At 40.0% G+C, this 20,554-nt stretch overlaps 1 protein-coding gene across 1 annotated transcript in view; it reads right to left on the bottom strand.

Moving 5' to 3' along the window:
* ARSB (arylsulfatase B) overlaps positions 1-20,554 on the bottom strand; it is a 136,073-nt gene that overhangs the window by 44,171 nt on the left and 71,348 nt on the right. The window contains exon 6 of the mRNA XM_036309507.1: positions 13,469-13,539. Coding sequence (XP_036165400.1) covers positions 13,469-13,539 — 71 coding nt within the window. The remainder of the gene's footprint in view (positions 1-13,468; positions 13,540-20,554) is intronic.

A 20,554-nucleotide genomic window follows, 5' to 3' on the forward strand; every position in this document is an offset into this window, starting at 1 on the left:
AAATACCAGCATGAAACATGAAAACATACAGAAATATGAACATATTTCAAAACCTAAAAAGGAGATGAACATATAACTGTGGCGGTAGAGACACAGCATACCTGAGACTGTTTACTGAAGAAAAAGAATAAACTGGCAGCAGCAACTTTGTGTACTTAACACAATCAAGTGAAATATTAACTATGAAAGAAGAGGCAAAAAAGATAAAATTGATCATTTTTTTGTTAGTAAGAAGAACTGGAAAGCCTATAGAAAGGTAGCAAGGCAAGAGATTTGCCATACTACATTCTGAAATGCCACTGGAAGCATTAAAGAGAATCAGAATGAGATCTGTAAAATCTCATTCTGGAACTCACCCCAGAAAGTAGGAGAAAAGGGCAAAGAGATGAAAATGAGTAGTGAAAGAACATGTACAATACATAAGGTCATCCAACATACATATAAGTGGTACTTCCCAAAAGACCGAATTATTTTTAACAGAGATAAAATCCAAAGATATATCAGATTTAAGCTTTCCTGGGATAAAACAGCTTAAATTGTGCAGTGATCACTGTGTACCAGGAAGAACCGATGAAATAAATCCAAAATACACTAGATATATAGTTGACTCTCAGTACCAAAGACAGAAGAACACTATAATTATCCAGGTAGGAGGAGAAAAACTGGATACCTCCAAAGCAAGGATACCAGACTGTATTGAGATTGCTTTTCTGTAACAATAGATGCCAATGATGACTATGAGCAATGTTTACAAAATTTTGAAGGAAAAATTGTAACTTTGGGATTATTTACCCAATAAAGTTGCAATATGTGAGTAAGTAACAGAAAGACATACAATGTTCTCAAATATGCAAGGCCTCCCAAAGCACATCACCCATGACATTTTCATGGAAAGAAGATAATTCAAAGATGTACCCAAACCAACCAATAAAACAAAATAAAAAGAAAAATTCTATCTCAAGATAAAATGAATTATAGTAAAAGGAAGTAAGCACTGAAATCTATAAGTAATTTATATAAAATTAAATCTGTTCCTTATTCCTGCACCCTGGGACTGACTATAGTAACTGACTATATGCAAGTCTTTGTGTCATGCTTTACTTTCTGTGAACTAAGACTAAGGCAGTGAGTAATAATGAATAATTCATACATGATACTGAAAATATGAAATAAAACCTTTAGTTCTTTAACTGATACCACATTTTAAACTGAATTAATAGTAACAGACAGTATTGATGACTTCCAGGAGTCGGGGGGTAGGAAAAATGGGAAGTGGTGGTCAAAGGTATAAAGTTCCAATTATAAAATGAAAATTTCTGGGGACCTAAAGTGTGGTAAATACAGTTAACAATATGTATTGTACATTTAAAAGTTACTAAAGAGTAATTACAAATGTTCTTACCATTGCTCTCCCCAAATTGGGTAACTATGTGAGGTAATGGATATGTTAACTAATCTTATAGTGGTAATCATTTTGCAATATAAATATTTATCATCACACTGTATACCTTAAATATACATAATGTTATGTGTAAAATATCTCAATAAAGCTGGTGAAAAAAAAACACCACCAAATATCCCCAGTTCACAGAAACTCTTCCAGAAGACACCAAAAGAGAGAAGGAACACTATCACATTATTCACTGAAAACAGCATGAGCCTGACCAAAACCTCTCAAAGATAGCACAAGAAATCATAATTTTAGTATATACTTATATATAAGTAGGAATATAAAAATGCTAATCTTAGCAAGTTAGATCTAGTAATGTATAAGTTGAGTGTATCTCAAAAATGCAAACTCAACATAAAAATAAACAAGTCAAAGGAGAAAACTATATGACAATATTATTACAGACAGAAAATTTTTGAAAAAGCACTTATTTATAATTTTTAAAATTTGACAGACTAGGAATAGAAGGGCATTTTCTCACTCTGAGAAAGAATATTAAAAAATCTATAATAGATATTATACTTAATGGTAAACATTGAAAGCTTTCCCTCTGAGATTGGGAATAAACAAGGATGCCTGATATCACCACTTTTATGCAATACTGAAAAACAACAGTACAACAGACAAGGAAAAGGTACAGGCCTGGAAACAAACAAACAAACAAATTGCCATTATTCACAGATAATATACAAAACCAACAAGGTATTAGACTTGATAATAAGGCTTAACCATGTCATGTACTCAATATAAGATCAAATCTCAACTGAATATGCAAAAGTCAATTGTATTCCTATACACTAACAACTAACATAATTCAAAAAGAAAAAAGAACCATGTATGGTAGTAACAAAAACATAAGGTACCTGAAAACGAATTTAATTAAAAAATCTTGAAAATTGTAATATTTTACAGGAAGTCATTAGAGAAGATTAAATCAAAGTAGAGATATACAGCGTGGAAAGACTTAATATTGTAAAAAATGACAACATACTCCAAACTTATCTCTCAATGTAATTTCAATCAAAATCTAAACCTTTTTCAAGATGGTAGGCATTACAATATTGATTTTTACTATTTTAAAACTGTAAACCTATTTTGCATTACTTCTATTATACCTGAAACTTTTTTTTTTTTTTTTTAAAGAGCCAGATAGGACTAGAAGAAGATATAAGTGAATAATTGAACTCAGAATGAATAACTTTTTAAAAATCTTATTTTATTTATTTATTTATTTTTAAAATATATTTGTATTGATTTCAGAGAGGAAGGGAGAGGCAGAGATAGAAACATCAAAGATGAGAGACAATCATTGATTGGCTGTCTCCTGCATGCCCCACACTGGGGATTGAGCCCACAACCCGGGCATATGCCCTGACTGGGAATCGAACCATGACCTCCTGGTTCATAGGTCAATGCTCAACCACTGAGCCACGCTACTGGGAAATTTTTGAACACAATGGAAGAATTCTATAAAATGAAAGTTTTAAATTTTTAAATTTAGAAAATGCCATAAAATAAAATTTAAAAAATTTGCTACAAAAATTGAATACTACTATTATAGATATAAAAAGTTCTTATAAATTGATAAGAAAAACCTTTTTCCTAAGCATGGGAAGTTAGTAATTATGGCCCCCAAATATTCAATAAACATGAAAAATAAGCCTAACCTCAGCAGTAATCAAAGAAATTAAAATACATTATTTTATTTATAAAATTGGCACATGTTTAAAAAATGCTAATATTCCCTCTCGCCAAGATTCCAAGAAATAAGCACTCCTATGTAGTGATGGTAGATCTGTCAACTTATACAATACTTCAGGGAAGCAACTGGGCCACATATATCAAAAGATCTTCAAAATGTTTATGCCTCTTACCCCAGGAATTCTGTTTTAGGCATTATCCTCTCAAAATAATAGATGGTCACTTGGGCTTTATTTATATTAATGAAAAACTGGAAATACCCTAACAAATGCAAAAGTAGGTAATGGCTAAGTGAAGTATTTCCACATGTTAGAATGGTAGAAACATGTCAGAAATACCATGACATGCAGCCATTAATAAAGTTATTACACATAATTTGTAAAGATGAAAAGTTTCTATACTTAATTATGCTAAAAATTAGGCAATAAAATAATATATCATATGATTAAATTCTATAAGAACCTGTGTAAATAAATGTGTGCATCAGTGAGCGAGTGGAGGGGGAGAGAGAAAGAGAATAGGAAAAGCACACTAAACTATTAACAATGCTTACTTTGGGGGCAGGCAGGAGAGTGGAATTAGAGTGATTTCTACTTTTGTCTCTGAGCTTTTTTGTATTTTTCAAAACTATTACACAAAACCCCTCCTATGTGTTACTTGTCTGTATGAAAAACAAACAGGGAGCTTCCCATTGCAGACAAGATCAAACCTAATCTCCTTGGTCTGGCACACAACCTCATTCATCTTTCCCACCTTCCCTTTGCCCCTGGAACAGGCGTACACACACCCTTTACTCACACTCTCCTATGCCCAAGATGGCTTTCCCATCTCAGGAACTCCTACTTCCAGGTTCAGAGCAAGGCTCCCTTCCCTTCATAACTAGCCTGTGTGATTATCCCTTCTTCACTCTTGTGCAGTTCTCTATGAGGCGCCGTGGAAATCATCTGGCAATTCACCACATCTAACTTGTAATGTCTCTACCACTGTTGTTTTGAACTGTTACTTGATTTTTCTTTTAACTTTTTGTATGTTTTTGTTCTTCTTTACAACAAGATTATAAACTACTCTTTATATTTTTCATAAAGTCTAGTGAAACAGAGTAGGTGTGTCTGTGGTAGACAAAGTAAAGGCCTCCAAGATGGTCGTGTCCTAACCCCAGAAGCCATAAATTACATGCAAAGAGGAATTAAGGTTGCTAACCAGCTGGCCTTGACCTGCGGAGATTACCCTGGATTATCCAGGTGGGCCTGATATCATCACAAGAGTTCTTAAAATGTGGAAGAGGTCAGAGGAGGAGATGTGATGATGGGAGCAAGGTTGGAGGGATGTCCTATGAGAGGGACTCAACCCTCCACTGCCGGCGTTGAATGGAGGAAGGAGGCTATGGGCCAAGCAAGGTGCACAGCTTCTCGAGGCTGGAAAAGGTGAAGAGATGGATTCTCTCCTAGAGCCTCCAGAAAGGAATGCTGCCCTGCTGACACTCTGAGGTTTTGTCCCGTGAGACCCATTTCTGACTTTTAGCCTACAGAATTCTATGATAAATTTGTTTTGCCTTAAGGCATTACGTATATAGTAATTTGTACCAGCATTGATAAAAAATTAATAAAGTGTTAACTATTGTTTTCTTTCATTCACATTAAAATCAAGAAAAGATAAAACTAAAGTTGTTGAAATGATAGACAAATTTAAAACTATACTTTTTGAAGAAGTCTAGCCTAATGCCTCTCATTATTTATTGCTCCTTAGTGCTTACACAGGTGGGGTAAAAGTAGGTTTCTAGTTGTGAGTACGCAAAACAAAGCTTATTCTTAAATTTTTATTTATTAACTAGAGGCCCAGTGCACAAAATTTGTGCACTGGGTTGGGGGGAGGTCCCTCAGCTTAGCCTGCGCCCTCTTGCAGTCCAGGACCCCTTGGGGGATGTCTGCCTGCTGGCTTAGGCCGAGGGGGATTAGGCCTAAGCCAGCAGTCAGACATCTCTCTCGCAGTCCAGGGCTCTCGCAGTCCGGGACCCCTCGCTCCTTACCACCCACCTGCAGCAGAGGCAAGAGAGGCTCTTGCCATCACTACTGTGCTCGCCAGCCGTGAGCTCGCTTCTGGCTGAGCAGTGCTCTGCCTGTGGGAGCGCACTGACCACCAGGGGACAGCTCCTGTGTCAAGCTTCTGCCCCTGGTGGTCAAAGCGCATCATAGCAACCAGTCATTTTGCCAATCATTCTGCCATTCAGTTGATTTGCATATTAGGATTTTATTATACAGGATTCTTGTATTATTTTCCATATGAACAACTATAAATCTACTTTTGCCCCACCCTGTTTATTCCATTTATTTCATTATCATTTCTTGCTATTTTATAACTGTTATTTTAACTGTGTATTTTATAACTGTGTATATTTTTTCCTCTCATTCAAAAGACTCTTAAAAAACAAGGTACATGTATTTAATCCCTACATTTGCTGCCAGAGGTAACAGACTTCAGTCTATAAATGCCTGTTACTAACATCTTGCCCTATGAGTGACCTAACGTAGACCATATACTCAGCTTTCTTTTCTTTTTTTAAAATTAAAATTTTGTTGAAAGTATTACATACTCAGCTTTCTCTCACAAGTGTTTTTAAAAGTTTCATTTCAGCCTTATACATAAGTGCCCTATAGCCTCTAAAAAAATTTGACTAGATTAATAAATATTTAGAAAGTGAAATGACTACATTTTAATTTCATTGGACATGTCCCATAAAATTTAGTGAGGTTTCATGTTTTCCAGAATTTTATGGTTGACTATTTCAAGAAAGGTGTATACACTAAGCCTTACAGATTGTAAGTTAGGGAAGTGAGGAAGGAAGATGTCTAGTTTACTGGGAGAGAAAAGACGGAGCCTATCTCAGCAAAGTGGGAATAGAAGGATAAAAAAGAAAGGAAGGAAGGAAGGAAGGAAGGAAGGAAGGGAGGGAGGGAGGGAGGAAGGAAGGAAGGAAGGAAGAAAGAAAGAAAGAAAGAAAGAAAGAAAGAAAGAAAGAAAGAAAGAAAGAAAGAAAGAAAGAAAGAAAGAAAGAAAGAAAGAAAAGACGGAGCCTGGATATCCCCAAATCTCGAACACACCTGGGTGGGCACAGCTGCTGGGTCTGAAAGGAACTGTTTGGAGGGTCGTCTACTTTTGTGTTGAGTGTCAAGATCAGCACAGACCTTTTAACCAGCTAGAGTAGCCAGGCTACTCTTGGAAGCCATGGCTAACATTTCTAGGCTCTACCAGAATTAAATAAAAGTAAGCAAATAAATAAGTGGACAGTTGGAAACGGGAGAACTTGGCATCATTGTAACCCTGGTGGGGGGGAGGGGGAATAAAAGCTGATGTGTAAATGGGGTTCTGGGCAAGTAACCACATGGTGTTTGCAGGAGAAAATCCAGCAAGGCAGCTGGCCCTGGCCAACTGCCCTTCTCCCAGCGGCAGGGCCCGCCGGAACCCTTCAAGTCAGCTTCTGCTCTCTGGCCCTGGGAAGCCTTAAGAAAGTTGCTTGCCCTAATTTCTCCAAACATAAAATTGGGTAGTGGGATTTGGCATTTCTGTATAGCCTAGGTCTGTGGTGAGGATTAATTAGAGTTTTTAAAGTGCTGTGGGTTTGGTGTGGTGTATTTATTTTCTCAGGATGAAAGCCAGTACGCCAGCACCAAGTGTTAACAGTGAAGGTTTGATGTATGTTACTTGAGATGCACTGTGTGAAGTGGGGTGGATGGGCTACGGGGCTTGTGGGACTGCCTTCGGCACAGAAAAAGCCACATTTCCAAATACACTTTTGTACGCCCCAAGTGGGGAGTACTAAAAGCCTTTGAAAATCAAAAAGGAGCAGATTATCTGTGTCCAGGCTCTGTGATGGAGGGCATGCACCGACCCACACCAAGGAAAACGTGACGCGCGGCCAAGGACAAGTACCGGCAGCTGGAGAAGACACAAAATTCTGCTCACTCTGTGACAAGCTGTACAATGAGCCCCTGTGGCCGATGAAGAGAAGGAATGAGAATAGGCAGCTGGGGTTTCAGGCAGGCAGCTGGGGAGAAATGCTGTCACACCGCCCGTCTCTGACCAGGACAGGTGGGCACAGGGAGGCCCCACCTCCCACTCATGAGAACCCAGCAGCTTCCCGGACATTCCAGTCTCAGAAGCACCCTCTGCGCTGGGTGTTCAAAATAAATCTATATGAATAGGCTTCATTCCTGCTTATGAAAGTTACATGTGCTCATTACTAAAAATTAAAATGGCAGAAATACAGAAAGTAAGAAGCACAGACACTTCATCCCAACAGCCAGACTCTAATTGCTGTTAACTGTTGTTTGGACTTATTTACAGGAGACAGCTATACCTGCCCTCAACTTATAGGTGATGAAACAAAGAACTTTTCCACAGGCTCACAGGAAGTAGGTCAAAGCTGGAATTCAAAACCAGGTCTTCCCAAAACCCCAGAATGCTGCATGTTGCATCAGGTTACACTGCCCTGTGCCCACACCTTGTTCCCCTGCTTCATCACCAACCTCACATGTAATTACCTCAAGGCACCAGCAGGTTTCCACAGCCAGCCTCTCCAGTGGAAGCTGCTAGGTCGTGGGGATGTAACATACAGCGCAGGGAACAGAGTCAACCACATCGTAGTAACTAGGTATGGGGACACATGCTCACTAGACTTATTGTGGTGATCACTTCCCAGAGTACATAAATGTTGAGTCACTATGTGGTACACCTGGAACAAATACAATCCTGTATGTCAATTACAAGTAACTTTTTTAAAAGGTTTAGAATAAAAATGCAAACAGAAGTTGCTATCATCTAGATACGTGGAACCGCTCATGTAACTACTAGAACCACTTCCCAGCCTCATTTAAGTGTATAAGGCTCTATCAACATGCTGTTATTCGAGTGACATGGCTGTAACTAAGATCTGGGTGCCCCTTTCCTGCAAACCAGTGTAGAACAGAAAGCAAAGAGACTGCTGAAATCAGTAGGATGTGACCTATGTGTGAGGCCAGGATCTGGAGAGCCCTGAGTTCCAGCTCTCTTATTTATTAGCTGTGTGTGCCCGATGCCTCAGTTTCTCTTTTTGGATTATAAAGAGGATGGATGGACTAAATGCAAGGTGCCTTCTATCCTTGGTGTTTTATGGTGAGCAATCTCATCATTGAGAGTTGATGTGCCTCATCTGTCCCACCTAACTTATTTTACTCTGTTCAACATCTAATTTCAAGCTGAAAGGTAGAAAGTTGCCTCTGTGTTGCTACTTCTCAGAAAGAGATAAAAGTGCTTTGAAAATAGTATATGATGTTACTACTCTTGCCAGATTTATTCTAACTCATTCAGTGAATGATAAGCTACTTAAAGGACTGATTTATTAGCATGCATTTGTTCAGTATATATAAAATCTCTCATATATAAGGCATTGAGAGAGTTATACAGTTGAAATCTTGGCCTCCTTGGAGCTTATGGCTCTGGGTAGGGGAGACACATGAATATAAATAATTGCAATATGAGGTAGCGAGAGCTCCATGTCCTAGGATGCTCCAGACAAACTCAAGGGACTCAAGTTTGGAGGGATCAAGGAGAACTTTGTGGAGAAGTAGAAATGTGAATGGGGCTCTAAACAAGAATTAGAGAAGCAAAGGAAGATGAGAGTGACTAAAGGAGGGCATTGCAACTGTGCTGAGGGGAGGCAGGCTAACGAGGCTGCATGTAGCTCCAGGCAGTTGGTAACCACAAACAGCCGTCAAGCGGGAAGTGGGACACTGTGTCATGCCCTCTTCCAGACCAGTTTCTACCAAAACGTAAGGGCTTACTGATCTCTAGTGCCTACAACAGTTACATGCACGTCGTGGGCAGACAACATCACTGATCAGTGACCTTGGGGATGGCAACCCAATGTCAGGAAACAGATTTGAATGCTTCTCTGAAGAGGAGACAAGGAGCAGCTCCCAAGCATGCAAACTGGGACAACCTTGGATCTCAAGTATAGATTTGGCAATTTTACCACAGAAAATAGCGCATGAGAGAGGAGAGGGCAGGGAGAATGTTCCTTCCCCCTGTAATCATGAGCAGAAATAACATCTCATTATAAACTTTAAAGAGAGGAGGCCCTTTAAATGAAATAGTAACGAAGTTGGACAGGATCACTTTGAAGACTTGGCTGTTGGTGGTGTGGAAAATGCTAACATCTGTCAGTGCGCTTCATCTCTAGTGGAGCTCTATCGGCAGAATCTGAGTGCTTCCTGTGTGATTGTGCGTCAGGCATATGTGTGTTACACCAGCAGAGGCACGTGAGAATGCTAACGATGCACAGAATGCCACACCTGACTGCCAGGGCGGCTGTGGTTGCAGGTGAAGTAGGGTCATTACCTCAGAACAGCCCAGATCAAGCCTGGGGCCTGCAGGTTGATCTAATGCCTTTGAACTAATTTTTCCTCCTGGTCTGAGGCATGCTGGCTAGAGTGGGGGCAGAGCAGGGTGGGGTGGGGTGGGGGGGTGGGGAGGGAGAGGGTGGCAGGGGGGAGCATGGAGTTTGGAACCAGAGTTCTTTAGAACCAAGTAGAGCTACCAAGGGTATGGGGCTGTGAAAAAACCTGTAAGAAGAGCCTCTGGGGGTGCCCGATACTCTTAGAATAAGAGGGAGGGGGTGTATCTGCTAAACACAAGAGGTGAGCCTGGGAGGGGATCAGGTACTACCTAGAAGACAGGCTTCCCTGTGACACATCTAGTGTCTAGTTCTGTGATTCATGGTAGAAGGAGGCACTGGTCCACCATTCCCAACAAGACCCACCAAAAAAGAGAGAGCAGATGGAAAAGTTGATTGCTGAGTGATGTTTTAGAATAGGGATCAGAAAGAAGGGCACGATCTAGTAATAACAAAATCATATGACATTTCAAATTATTCTAGCGCTTTCAGTGTTTCTAACAGTTTCACTGTGTTCACCCATTACAACCATGCCTTTGGCTGCATTCCTGCTTGTTACCGAGTGCACCCTTTCTGGCAGGATGAAAAAGGAGAGAAACTGAGGACAGCTTTGCTCATTTAAGGTCCTATTTATATAGAGACCCCATAGAATGTTGAAGCTGGAAGGGACTGTAGACATCATTTAGTTCGGTCTTCACAGACGAGGAAACTGATGAAGTGGCTTTGGGAAGGTGTAGGTAGAGCCCTACCCTCTCTGCTCTCAGTAAGTACACCTAATCTGGGACGTGCTGGCGTTAGAAAGCAGAGAGATGTTGCTGTGATAACACTGACTCAACTGTTAATCCTTAATTTATACCCTAGATAGGCTGCTTTCTAACTTTATTCCACAAAAGTCTCTACAACATATTAAAAAACCAGATTCTATAAACATGATTTTCAGACTTTGCTGTCTTATCTATAATAATAAAAGTGTAATAGGCTAATTAGACCAGACGTCCTTCTGGACGAAGCCGGGGCTGCGAGGGAAACCCGGTCCCAGGTACCTGCCAGCGGCCAGAGGGAAGCCGGTGCCGGCAGCAGGGGAAAGGAAGGCCTACTCTTGCACGAATTTCGTGCATCAGGCCTCTAGTAAGTACAGATTTTCATATAGCTGGATTTAATTTTTCCCTACAAATTAATTGCATAGAAAAGAAAATGGGCATACAACACCATCCTATAAAGAAGCAGGTCCCCAAAGGTGGCTCTCCTTTCTCCAATGGCTGTACAGTGGATTAAAATGAATATGAAACTGGGAGCAAAGGCCCACGGCGCTGCCCGTGTATAAGAGGGGGCATTCGGCTGCTTGCAGGCACAGAGAGCTGCCCTGTTTCTGTGCACAAATAGTGAATGTGCTCTGTGTCAATGTCAAGGCCCGACAGTGTCCCTCACTGTGCACAGAAGTCAGAGCAAGAGTCCAGGCTGGCAGGGAAGGCCTGGAATGGGCTTCAAGGAGGGGGAAGGTGGAGCAGCAGTAAAGGGTCTTAGTGAGTCCATATTTAATATGTGGGAAGCTGACTCCAAGCAAAGTGGAGGGACCTGCTCAAGACCTTACAATCTATGGGTGGCAAAACTAAGACAATTCTCTGTTCTGATTCCCATGTCTTTATTAACTTTTACACAGGAGCTGGGGACACTTTTAGGGGAGACAGTGAAAGTCACAGCAAGCAGTACAATGGCCAGGTAACACAGGAACAGAGTTCGTAAGCTCCCATTTCTGGTGCCAAGACAAAATATATTTTAGTGAGTGAAGGGGGTTAAGGCTTTTCATTTATGGATGGGATTTAGTGGGTCAGAACAGTTTACAAACATTATAACGTGGGCAGCATACTCAGCACATTAAATTACTCAGAAGTTTTACAAACCATTCCTGACTTCCCCCTACTTCCTCTGGATCCCGGGAGAAGTTCTGATAGGACTGGCCCTTGGTTAAGAACCACTGCTCTGGTGGACCACTGACAGACTAGACCCTGTCAGCTCCCTTAGGTGTGCGGGGACAGAGGAAGGGTTACCAACCACCGATGTACAGCCTCACAGTAGCCGTCACGGCTGTGGCTCTCTTGTGCAGCTGATCAAGTCATTTCCTAGCACCTTCTAGAATAACCCTTCTAGACCAACAGAAATACATAAGGAATTAAAGTTTTTTTAGTAGCCACATTAAAAAGGAAAAGGAAACAGGTAACATTCATATTAATAGTACATTTAACTCAACATATCCAAAGTATGCCATTTCAACAAGTAGTAAATATGTTATATTTTACTTTTTCATACTAAGTCTGCAAAATCTGATGTGCATTTTGTACCTACAGCACATCTTCACCCACAATTAGCCACATTTCAAGTGTCCAATAGCCACATCAGGCCAATAGCTACCAGGCTGGCCCTTGCCTCCCTCATTCACCTAAGTTTACTCCAACAGACACAGAGATTTCCCCACAATGTAGCCATTCCTGCCTGTCTCAGGGCCTTTTCCTTTCCAAGTTTAATGTGGACACTTTGGTCTTCATTCCATCCTAGCTCTTCTCCACTCAGTCATCAAGTAATCATCCCTGAGCGCCTACTAAATGCTGGCTCTTTGTTAACTTATGAGGATGCACAGAAGTCAGAGCAAGAGTCCAGGCTGGCAGGGAAGGCCTGGAATGGGCTTCAAGGAGGGGGAAGGTGGAGCAGCAGTAAAGGGTCTTAGTGAGTCCATATTTAATATGTGGGAAGCTGACTCCAAGCAAAGTGGAGGGACCTGCTCCAGGAGCTCTCAGGTTAGTGGGACCAAACTTCCAGGAGCTCTCAGGTTAGTGGGAAATGAAGGCACATACAAGAGAGCCCGGGGAATGCTATACAGCGATGCCTGCGGGGGGCGCACAGAGGAAGGGATGGCTGCTCCTGCTGGGCTTATGGAAAGCAGTCACAGCGATGGGACATTGGGCTGGTTTTAAGGGACGAGGAACAGTGGTGGAGAGGCAGAGAAAGTGTTTCAGGCGAAGGGAAAAGTATATTCAACACCTAAGTATGATGATCTGCATGCTTGGAAATGGCAAGTGTCTAAAAAGAAAATGGCAAGGAGTGCCTGGAGGGAGGGTCATTCTCGGAGCAGGGAGACCTGGTGATGGCTTTTAGCATAGACTGGAGGGGACTAAGAAGCAAGGAGAGGCTGACAAAGGGGGAACCACCATGTTTAGAAAGGAGGGGATGTGAGCACTGAAGGGAATGAAGGAAATGTAAGAGCCCCATTTTCTAAAGACAGCCTCCAGGTTAGGCATTCTGATGGAACCTGGGCAAAGGGTGGAATAGGTAATGCTTCCCAGCTCAGACCCTGAGGCCCCTGGCACGTTTTATACAGGGCTACTGCAGCCTGTTGGCGTCTGAGAGCATTAAGTGGCCTGAAGAATGAATGGAGAGAGCTACCTAAGTTACCTCCACGGTTGCTTAGTAAGTCATGCCTGCGAGATGCCAGCTTGATCAGATGACATGATGGCTTATTTGACCTTGAGTTTTTTGGAAGAAGGCTGGAGCTCTCAGGTAAGAACAGGTTAACAACAACGTGACATTTGCAGCAACAAGGAGCCTCTGAGACTCATGGGTTCTCCTTTCACACATGGGAAAGCTGAGGCACGGAGAGTGAAAAGGCTTAATTGAAGGCCATACAGTTAGTAAGTCTGCAGTGCAGAGAACAGAATTCAGGTTGGTGGTACCAAAGCCACGGCAAGAATAGACAATAGCTGCCATGGAGAACTGTTTTACCTTTCCAGAAAATTCAAGTGGAAAAAGAGAAAGCAAGGCTAGAGACACATTAGGTAAGAAAACCATCTTTGCGAGCCACACAGATTTAGTTTAGCAGCAGTGAACAAGGTACTCACACGGAGAAATGTCCACAAAGCCTGGGTCGATGTTATGTAGCAGCTCAATTCTGGGGGACGGGCTTCCTTCACTAGAAAAGAATTTTTTAGAAAATGTTAATTTCCTCTCTCAAATGGGTATAAATGATTTTAATACTTTCTATCCTTATACTTGTAGAAAATAGCAAATATGCCAATTGGCATGTATCGCCAAGTAGTCCTCATTTGTTTACATTATAACAATGACTGACATTTGTATAAGAACTTCACTGTCAAGCGTATTTAAAAAAAATGAGTCTTGTGGCCTTTTGCAATAGACAACGTAGCTGTATTAAACATCCTGAATCCTCACAGTGAAATGAAGAAAGAGCATCTGCCCAAGTGGCAGCGGCAGTAGTACAGATGCGGCATGCCTCATGAATATCAGCTTATGTGAGAAAAACTACTGTCTCCCCTGTCCAGACTGGCCAAATGGTTAGAACTTATAGTTAATACAAGTACATGTGAAATACATATACTTCTTTAACATAAAAACAGGGTGCATGCAAATACAATCACAACCTACAATAGTGCTGGGAAAACCTTGGAGATCACTTAGTCCAACCCTTCACGTTGCAGAAGAGCAAGGCACACAGTAAGTTATTGGCCACATAATGGATTGTATGACTCTCAAAAGAGTATTCTTAAAAAAATGGGAGCATAAACATCAGATGTCTGTGGGGTGTACATGAAGCACCCAGGTCATTTTGCTAGTATATACTTAGCCTTACGGAAGGTGTTAGACACAATTCCAATCACTGGGAGACAACTGTGGAGAACTTGATAATGCAATAGGAGATTGCCAAGTGTTGTTAATGCCCTGGGATTTGTACATATCTGAATAACCAGTTAAGGCTCCTGAGGTACTAAGAGGCCATGTTTTCAGGTGGCCCAATATCCACACCCCAAACTCACAGCTAGTTATCCACAGCAGTGGTTTGGGATTCTAAGGATCATGAAATTTCAAGAAAATCTGGGTTGTGCCTGGCAATGTTGTATTTGCGAAGTAAGGAAATGTTAAAACAAAATTAAATGTATTAAAAACAAACAAACAAAACCCTTCAATTCCCATCACCAATATTTTTCATCTTCTGGATGAAAGTTCCTTATTATATGCATTTTTTGTTAATATTTTCTCTAATTCTATGGGGGTTTTTTGTTTGTTTGTTTGTTTTTTGCTTTCCTGATAGTATCATTTGGAGAACAAAAGTTTTAGTATGTGATTCAATTTCTTCCTCAAAGGTATGTGTACCAAAGTGGGTTGATTAAAATAAAGGTGGTCTGTATGTTTCATAACAGCTTTTAGCAACTATCAACTGTGATCACCACAATCTTAAAGAATAAGTTGTAGTTTCATCAAACTCATAAAATGCTTCTGGGATTGATTATTGCTGTATTACAACATGTATTAGCTTCTGTCTTCTCTATGTTTCTATATGTATTTATACATAATGCTATAAATATTATATTTCACTATTCTTTTGAACATTATTCCAAAGTTTCTTTTCCATACAACCAAAGCACTAGAAACTGAGCAATGTCAGTTGCTTCAATAATTTATGGTCTTACTTCTGCCTAGTTCTGAAGCCCTGGCTTTCTCGCATGCAAGATAGCATTGTCTTTAAGAGCATAGCCTTTCAGAGTTTGCATCTCAACTCCACAAATTACCAGCTACATAAACTTGAGCCTTGTTTTTCTCACTAGCAGAATATGGATAAAAGTACCAACTTAGCCCTGACCGGTTTAGCTCAGTGGATAGAGTGTCGGCCTGCGAACTGAAGGGTCCCCGGTTCGATTCCGGTCAAGGACATGTGCCTTGGTTGCAGGCACATCCCCAGTGGGGAGTGTGCAGGAGGCAGCTGATCGATGTTTCTCTCTCATCGATGTTTCTGACTATCCCTCTACCTTCCTCTCTATAAAAAACCAATAAAATCTTTTTTTAAAAAGTACCAACTTACAGGGTTGCTATGAATTAAATGAGGCAACATATGTAAAGCACTTAGCACAGTGCCTGGGATATATTGAGTGCTGAATAAGCTGGTTGCTTAAGATCAACAACAACTTTGACTGCAAAAATGCAGATTTTGACTATGCGGACAGGGGAAAAATACAACCACAAATACAAGGCTACAATCTGAGGTGCAGATACAAGAATAATATGTAGATACAATGGACATCGATATTCTTATCCATTCTTCTTGCTAGCAAGAGTTCTCCTATGAAATACAATGATATAGCTATAACTAATTTCTAAGGCCTATTGTGATACTCTCTCCCATGTGAGAGTCCCTTTAGAAAATTATCAGTGTCAAATAAGGCTGTCACACAGTCTACTCATGATGAGCTGCATATAAAAAAGATATGTTGCAATCTGTTATCTAGGAATTTTCCTTATTTTTCATTTTAGGCAGATGGCACAGTTTAGCTGTATAAGCAACACTATCTCCACTGGACTGTTGATTCCATTTGTGAAATGTAAATCTCTAAATAATGACTGATGATGTTTATAGTAAGTGATTTTTCAATACTCACACAAGTTCCTTGTTTTTAGGTGAACCAAGGGAAGGGGTGTATCTTTGATGGCAACTCTTTGGGCTCCAGATTGATGTAACAAAGGAGAGTTCTCTAATAAGGTAAGCACCTATGGGACTCTTCAGGGATCCTACTGCACAGTGCTCACCTCCTGCCTCGCATACATTATTGGCCAAGGCAGTTCACAATGACCACGTAATGATGGACGCCTACCTCTAAACCAGTGAAATGGGCACGTCACACAAATGTCCGTAACAATCAAATTGGAGTCACTTGGGCGTCTTTGGCTGAGCTAATTAGAATAATAGTGACCAGCATTTATAGAGCATTTGCCATTTTAAATACTTTACATGCACTATTTAATTCTCGACACTATGATGTAGACACAACCTTGGCACACTGCAGTTAAGTGAGTTACAAGATTACATGGTTAAGCAGGTGATAGAATTGGGTTTGGAACTCAGGCAGACTGACTCCCGAGTTCCCCACTCCTAACCACAATGCTAAATTGTCTCCTTAGTGAAATGTAGACATGGTCTCAGTATCTCCTTGAATGTATTCTATTTCCACTCATGTAGCTTATTATTAGGCACCATTAACACATATCTCTATTGACTTCAAATGTCTATTTAGAGTTTTTCTCCATCCTCTTGTCTTAAAGACTGATACATTTCAGTATTCAATTTTAATTTACCTCAAATTTCATATTTTCTGGATTAATTTTTTAAAAACTAGGACAAGGAGAAATTGATCAGTGACTAGTTTCCAATATGCTATAAATATTTTCTAAAAGTCTACAGTTTCAGACACTGAGATCACAGCACTGTCCATTTATAAATAGAGTTTCCAGTTTTTGACTTTCATTTTCCAACTAGTTCAAGGGTGGGGCACTAAAACATTTCCCATAAATAAGTGAAACGCTATTACATTCCATACTTCTTTTACCACTAGCTACTGGCCATCTGTCATAAAAAGACACACCCTGTAAGGCAGTATCAAATTTTTACAAAGAGAAATAGCCAGGGCAATATTTTCTGAGGTGAAATTTTGGAAAAAAAGTTACTAATTAAAAAAATTCAACTAATACCTACATAGTAATGGCCATCCCATTAACCCTTTGTAAGCCTCTTCATCATCATCATCTTCACTTCAAAATACAGTGCTGTTACTATGTCTCAGGCACTGTGCTAAGTGTTTTACACAGATTCTTTTACTAAATCCTCCTGTAAGTGCCTATGAGGCAGGTACCACTAATAGTGCACTTTTCACATGAGAAAACTGATGCTTAGAGTTATTAAGTAACTTGCCCAGATCACAAAAAACATAAATGGAGACAGGATTTGAACCAGCTATAACCACAGAGTTCACATTTTTAACCGTTATAAATATCTTACAGTATTTATGTTCTTTTTTATGTGGGTGTGGGTGACACTGGGTTTGTGTAAATCCCATGTTCCTTGAAAAGCCATTTTAACATGTAAACATTGTCACAAGGAAAGAGTTTAGGCATGGAAATTATAAAGTTTTGACTATATTTAATGAGGATATTAATTTGATATAAAGTTATATATGAGGAATTTTTCATGTACATTTTTATTAAGGAATCTTATTAAAAAATTTAAGTAGGCTACTTAAGAAATAATATTAAGTAATATTATAAAAATGATGGAATCATGCCCTTAATATAATTTTTTCCTACTCATTACTGTAGAGTAATTGGTAGTTCTTTTGGGTTAGTATCTAGGCAAACCAGCAGGGCCTAATATGCCTTTATTCCAATTTCCATTATAAAACTCATGAAGAATTACAAAGAGACAAAAACTGGCAACAGTGTTGGAAAATAAAGAGAAGACCAGATGCCAAAGTCCCGAGGGAGTGTCCCTAATGCCAGTGCGGCAGAGATTAACAACATATTCCTGGATTCCACCAGAAGAATCAAAACCTGATCCCAAGGCAAACAGAAGAAGATGGTGTCATTTTGTCTTCCTTTAGGTAGAGGACTCAGGGGCAGCATCACAAAATTAGGCAATGTTCTCCCGTTAGCGTTAGAGGGCTTCAAAGCCAAACCTTCCGTCCTTCCTCCCTCGCCCCCAGGCAGCATCCCTCCCTATTTCCACCCCTGGGGCAAACCCCAGACCACAAGGGAGTCAACAGAAGAAACCATCATAGAATAAAGCACCTAACTACAAAAGATCCAAAACAGCACGCAGAGCACTACATACCAGGCTAGGGGCATAGGGTAGGAGCTCTTTTGTCAAAAAGGGTAAAGTAGGGAATCAAGAAAATAACACATCATTCTTTAAACATTTTGCTTTAACTTAAAAACATATATAGTCATGTGGCAGTCTTTGAAGGCAGAACTACTGGCTGCAGTTCCCTATCATCTTTATTACCAACCATACTTATCATGCTTCATCTACAGTTTCTAGTGCTGTTTGTCTGAAACGAGTGCAAGGGCCCAAGAACATGTGAGTTTCCAGATTTCCACAGAATGGTGGCCATCGAAATTTGAATCTCTCCACACATTTTTCTGAAAAAAACATACTGAAAAGGAAAGAGTAAAATCACCTAACACCCAAGCCCACAACAGAAGCAGGAGACAGAACATATTTAAACCCTGGATAGGGTTTAAACAACCATCTGAGATCCGAAAGCTCAGTGCTGGTTCCCATCCCAGCAGAGTCAGGGGGGAATTATGCAAAGAACAGTGAGGGGTACAAGAGGGGAAGGGACTCAGAGCATGTCTAATAAAATAAAGCCCACAATGATTCTGATGCAGCCTGATGCCTGGCGGATCAGAGAGATGGCTACTGGGGAGTCAAGAAGAAGTGGCTTGGAAAGTGCAGGAGCAGCATCTAAACAATGTTAGCATAGGAATAAAAAAAAACCAAAAACACAAGCCGAAACCGGTTTGGCTCAGTGGATAGAGCGTCAGCCTGCGGACTGAAAGGTCCCAGGTTCGATTCCGGTCAAGGGCATGTACCTGGGTTGCGGGCACATCCCCAGTAGGAGATGTGCAGGAGGCAGCTGATTGATGTTTCTCTCTCATCGATGTTTCTAACTATCTATCTCTCTCCCTTCCTCCCTGTAAAAAATCAATAAAATATTTAAGCACACACACACACACACACACACACACACACAAAACCAAAACAAGTGAGAATTAAAAACTTTTGGCAAATAAAAACATTCCCCTACTGGCAGCGGGGGGGGGGGCAGAAGAAAACGGTAACATGACATTTCAACATGAATCAAACATAATTAAATCAGAACTGCCAATATAAAAAATACCACAAATCACAAATTTACAAACTCGGACACTAAACTAAGGGAAGAAACTAAAAAAAAAGGTGAAATCTCAGAAATGAAGGGGTAAGATATACACTGAAGGTGTATAAAAGCAGATAGAGGCTAAAGATGAAAACAGAGAAGATAATTCAAATTTTAAAAAAATTAAAAAGTAAAAAGGACCAGAGGGAAATTGATAGAAACAAAAAATACATAAATAAGATTAAATAATACCTATAGTTGAAGTTCCTGAAGAGGAAACACAAAACAATAAAACATAATATTTAAAACTATAATTTAAAAATCTCTAAAATAAAAGACATCAATGTACAATGCGTTTCTGGAAATATTGACTGGAAACATGGTTACCTTTGAAGCATATCAAGTAAAAGTCTTAGGCTTTAAATAATAATAGTAGTGGTAATAAAAATCTTATGGGCCTCCTGGCAAAAGGACCAAAGGAAATAAAATCAGGTTGACATTAAACTTATCAACAGCAACATACAAAACAAGTAAAGAGTAAGGTGACATTTTCAAGGAAGTCAAGGAAAGACAGTCTGAGACAAGAATTTTGTATCAGTTCAACTCTTTATCAATTCTCACGGTTGTAGAAAATGTTTTAATAGATATGCAAAAATTCTAAGAATCCTGAGAAATCTATTAAAGAATGAATTCCTCCAACTAAGAGATAATTGAGAAAAACTTTAGAAATGGACGCGTGCTTAGCATGTAATATATTGTAGAACTGAGGCTAAAACAAAATTGTGGGTAAGGACAGAAAGACAATATTATATATATTATATGCTCTGACACAGTAGAATTAATACGACTAAAAATAAAACTGGCAGAAAAGGGTGGGAGAAAGGGTAAAGTTGAATAAGCTAGTTGATTTCCTTATAGAGTCAAAGATGCCATTTTAAGCTGACAAACCAAAGAGTAGAACCTAAGTTTTAAAAAAGGGACTGAGCCATGGCTGGTTTGCTCAGTGGATAGAGCAATGGCCCGAGGACTGAAGGGTTCCAGGTTCAGTTCTGGTCAAGGGCATGTACCTTGGTGGTAGGTGGGATCCCCAGTCCTGGTCAGGATGCGTGCAGGAGGCAACCAGTAGATGTGTCTCTCTTACATCGATGTTTCTCTCTCTCTGTCTGTCCCCCTCTTTTTCACTCTCTCTAAAAATCAATGGAAAAATATCCTTGGGTGAGGATTAACTAAAAAAGGGACTGACAGGATTATATAAAGATATTAGTA

This window comes from Myotis myotis, unplaced genomic scaffold, assembly GCF_014108235.1.
Source record: "Myotis myotis isolate mMyoMyo1 unplaced genomic scaffold, mMyoMyo1.p scaffold_m19_p_5, whole genome shotgun sequence".
Classification (NCBI taxonomy): Eukaryota; Metazoa; Chordata; class Mammalia; order Chiroptera; family Vespertilionidae; genus Myotis; species Myotis myotis.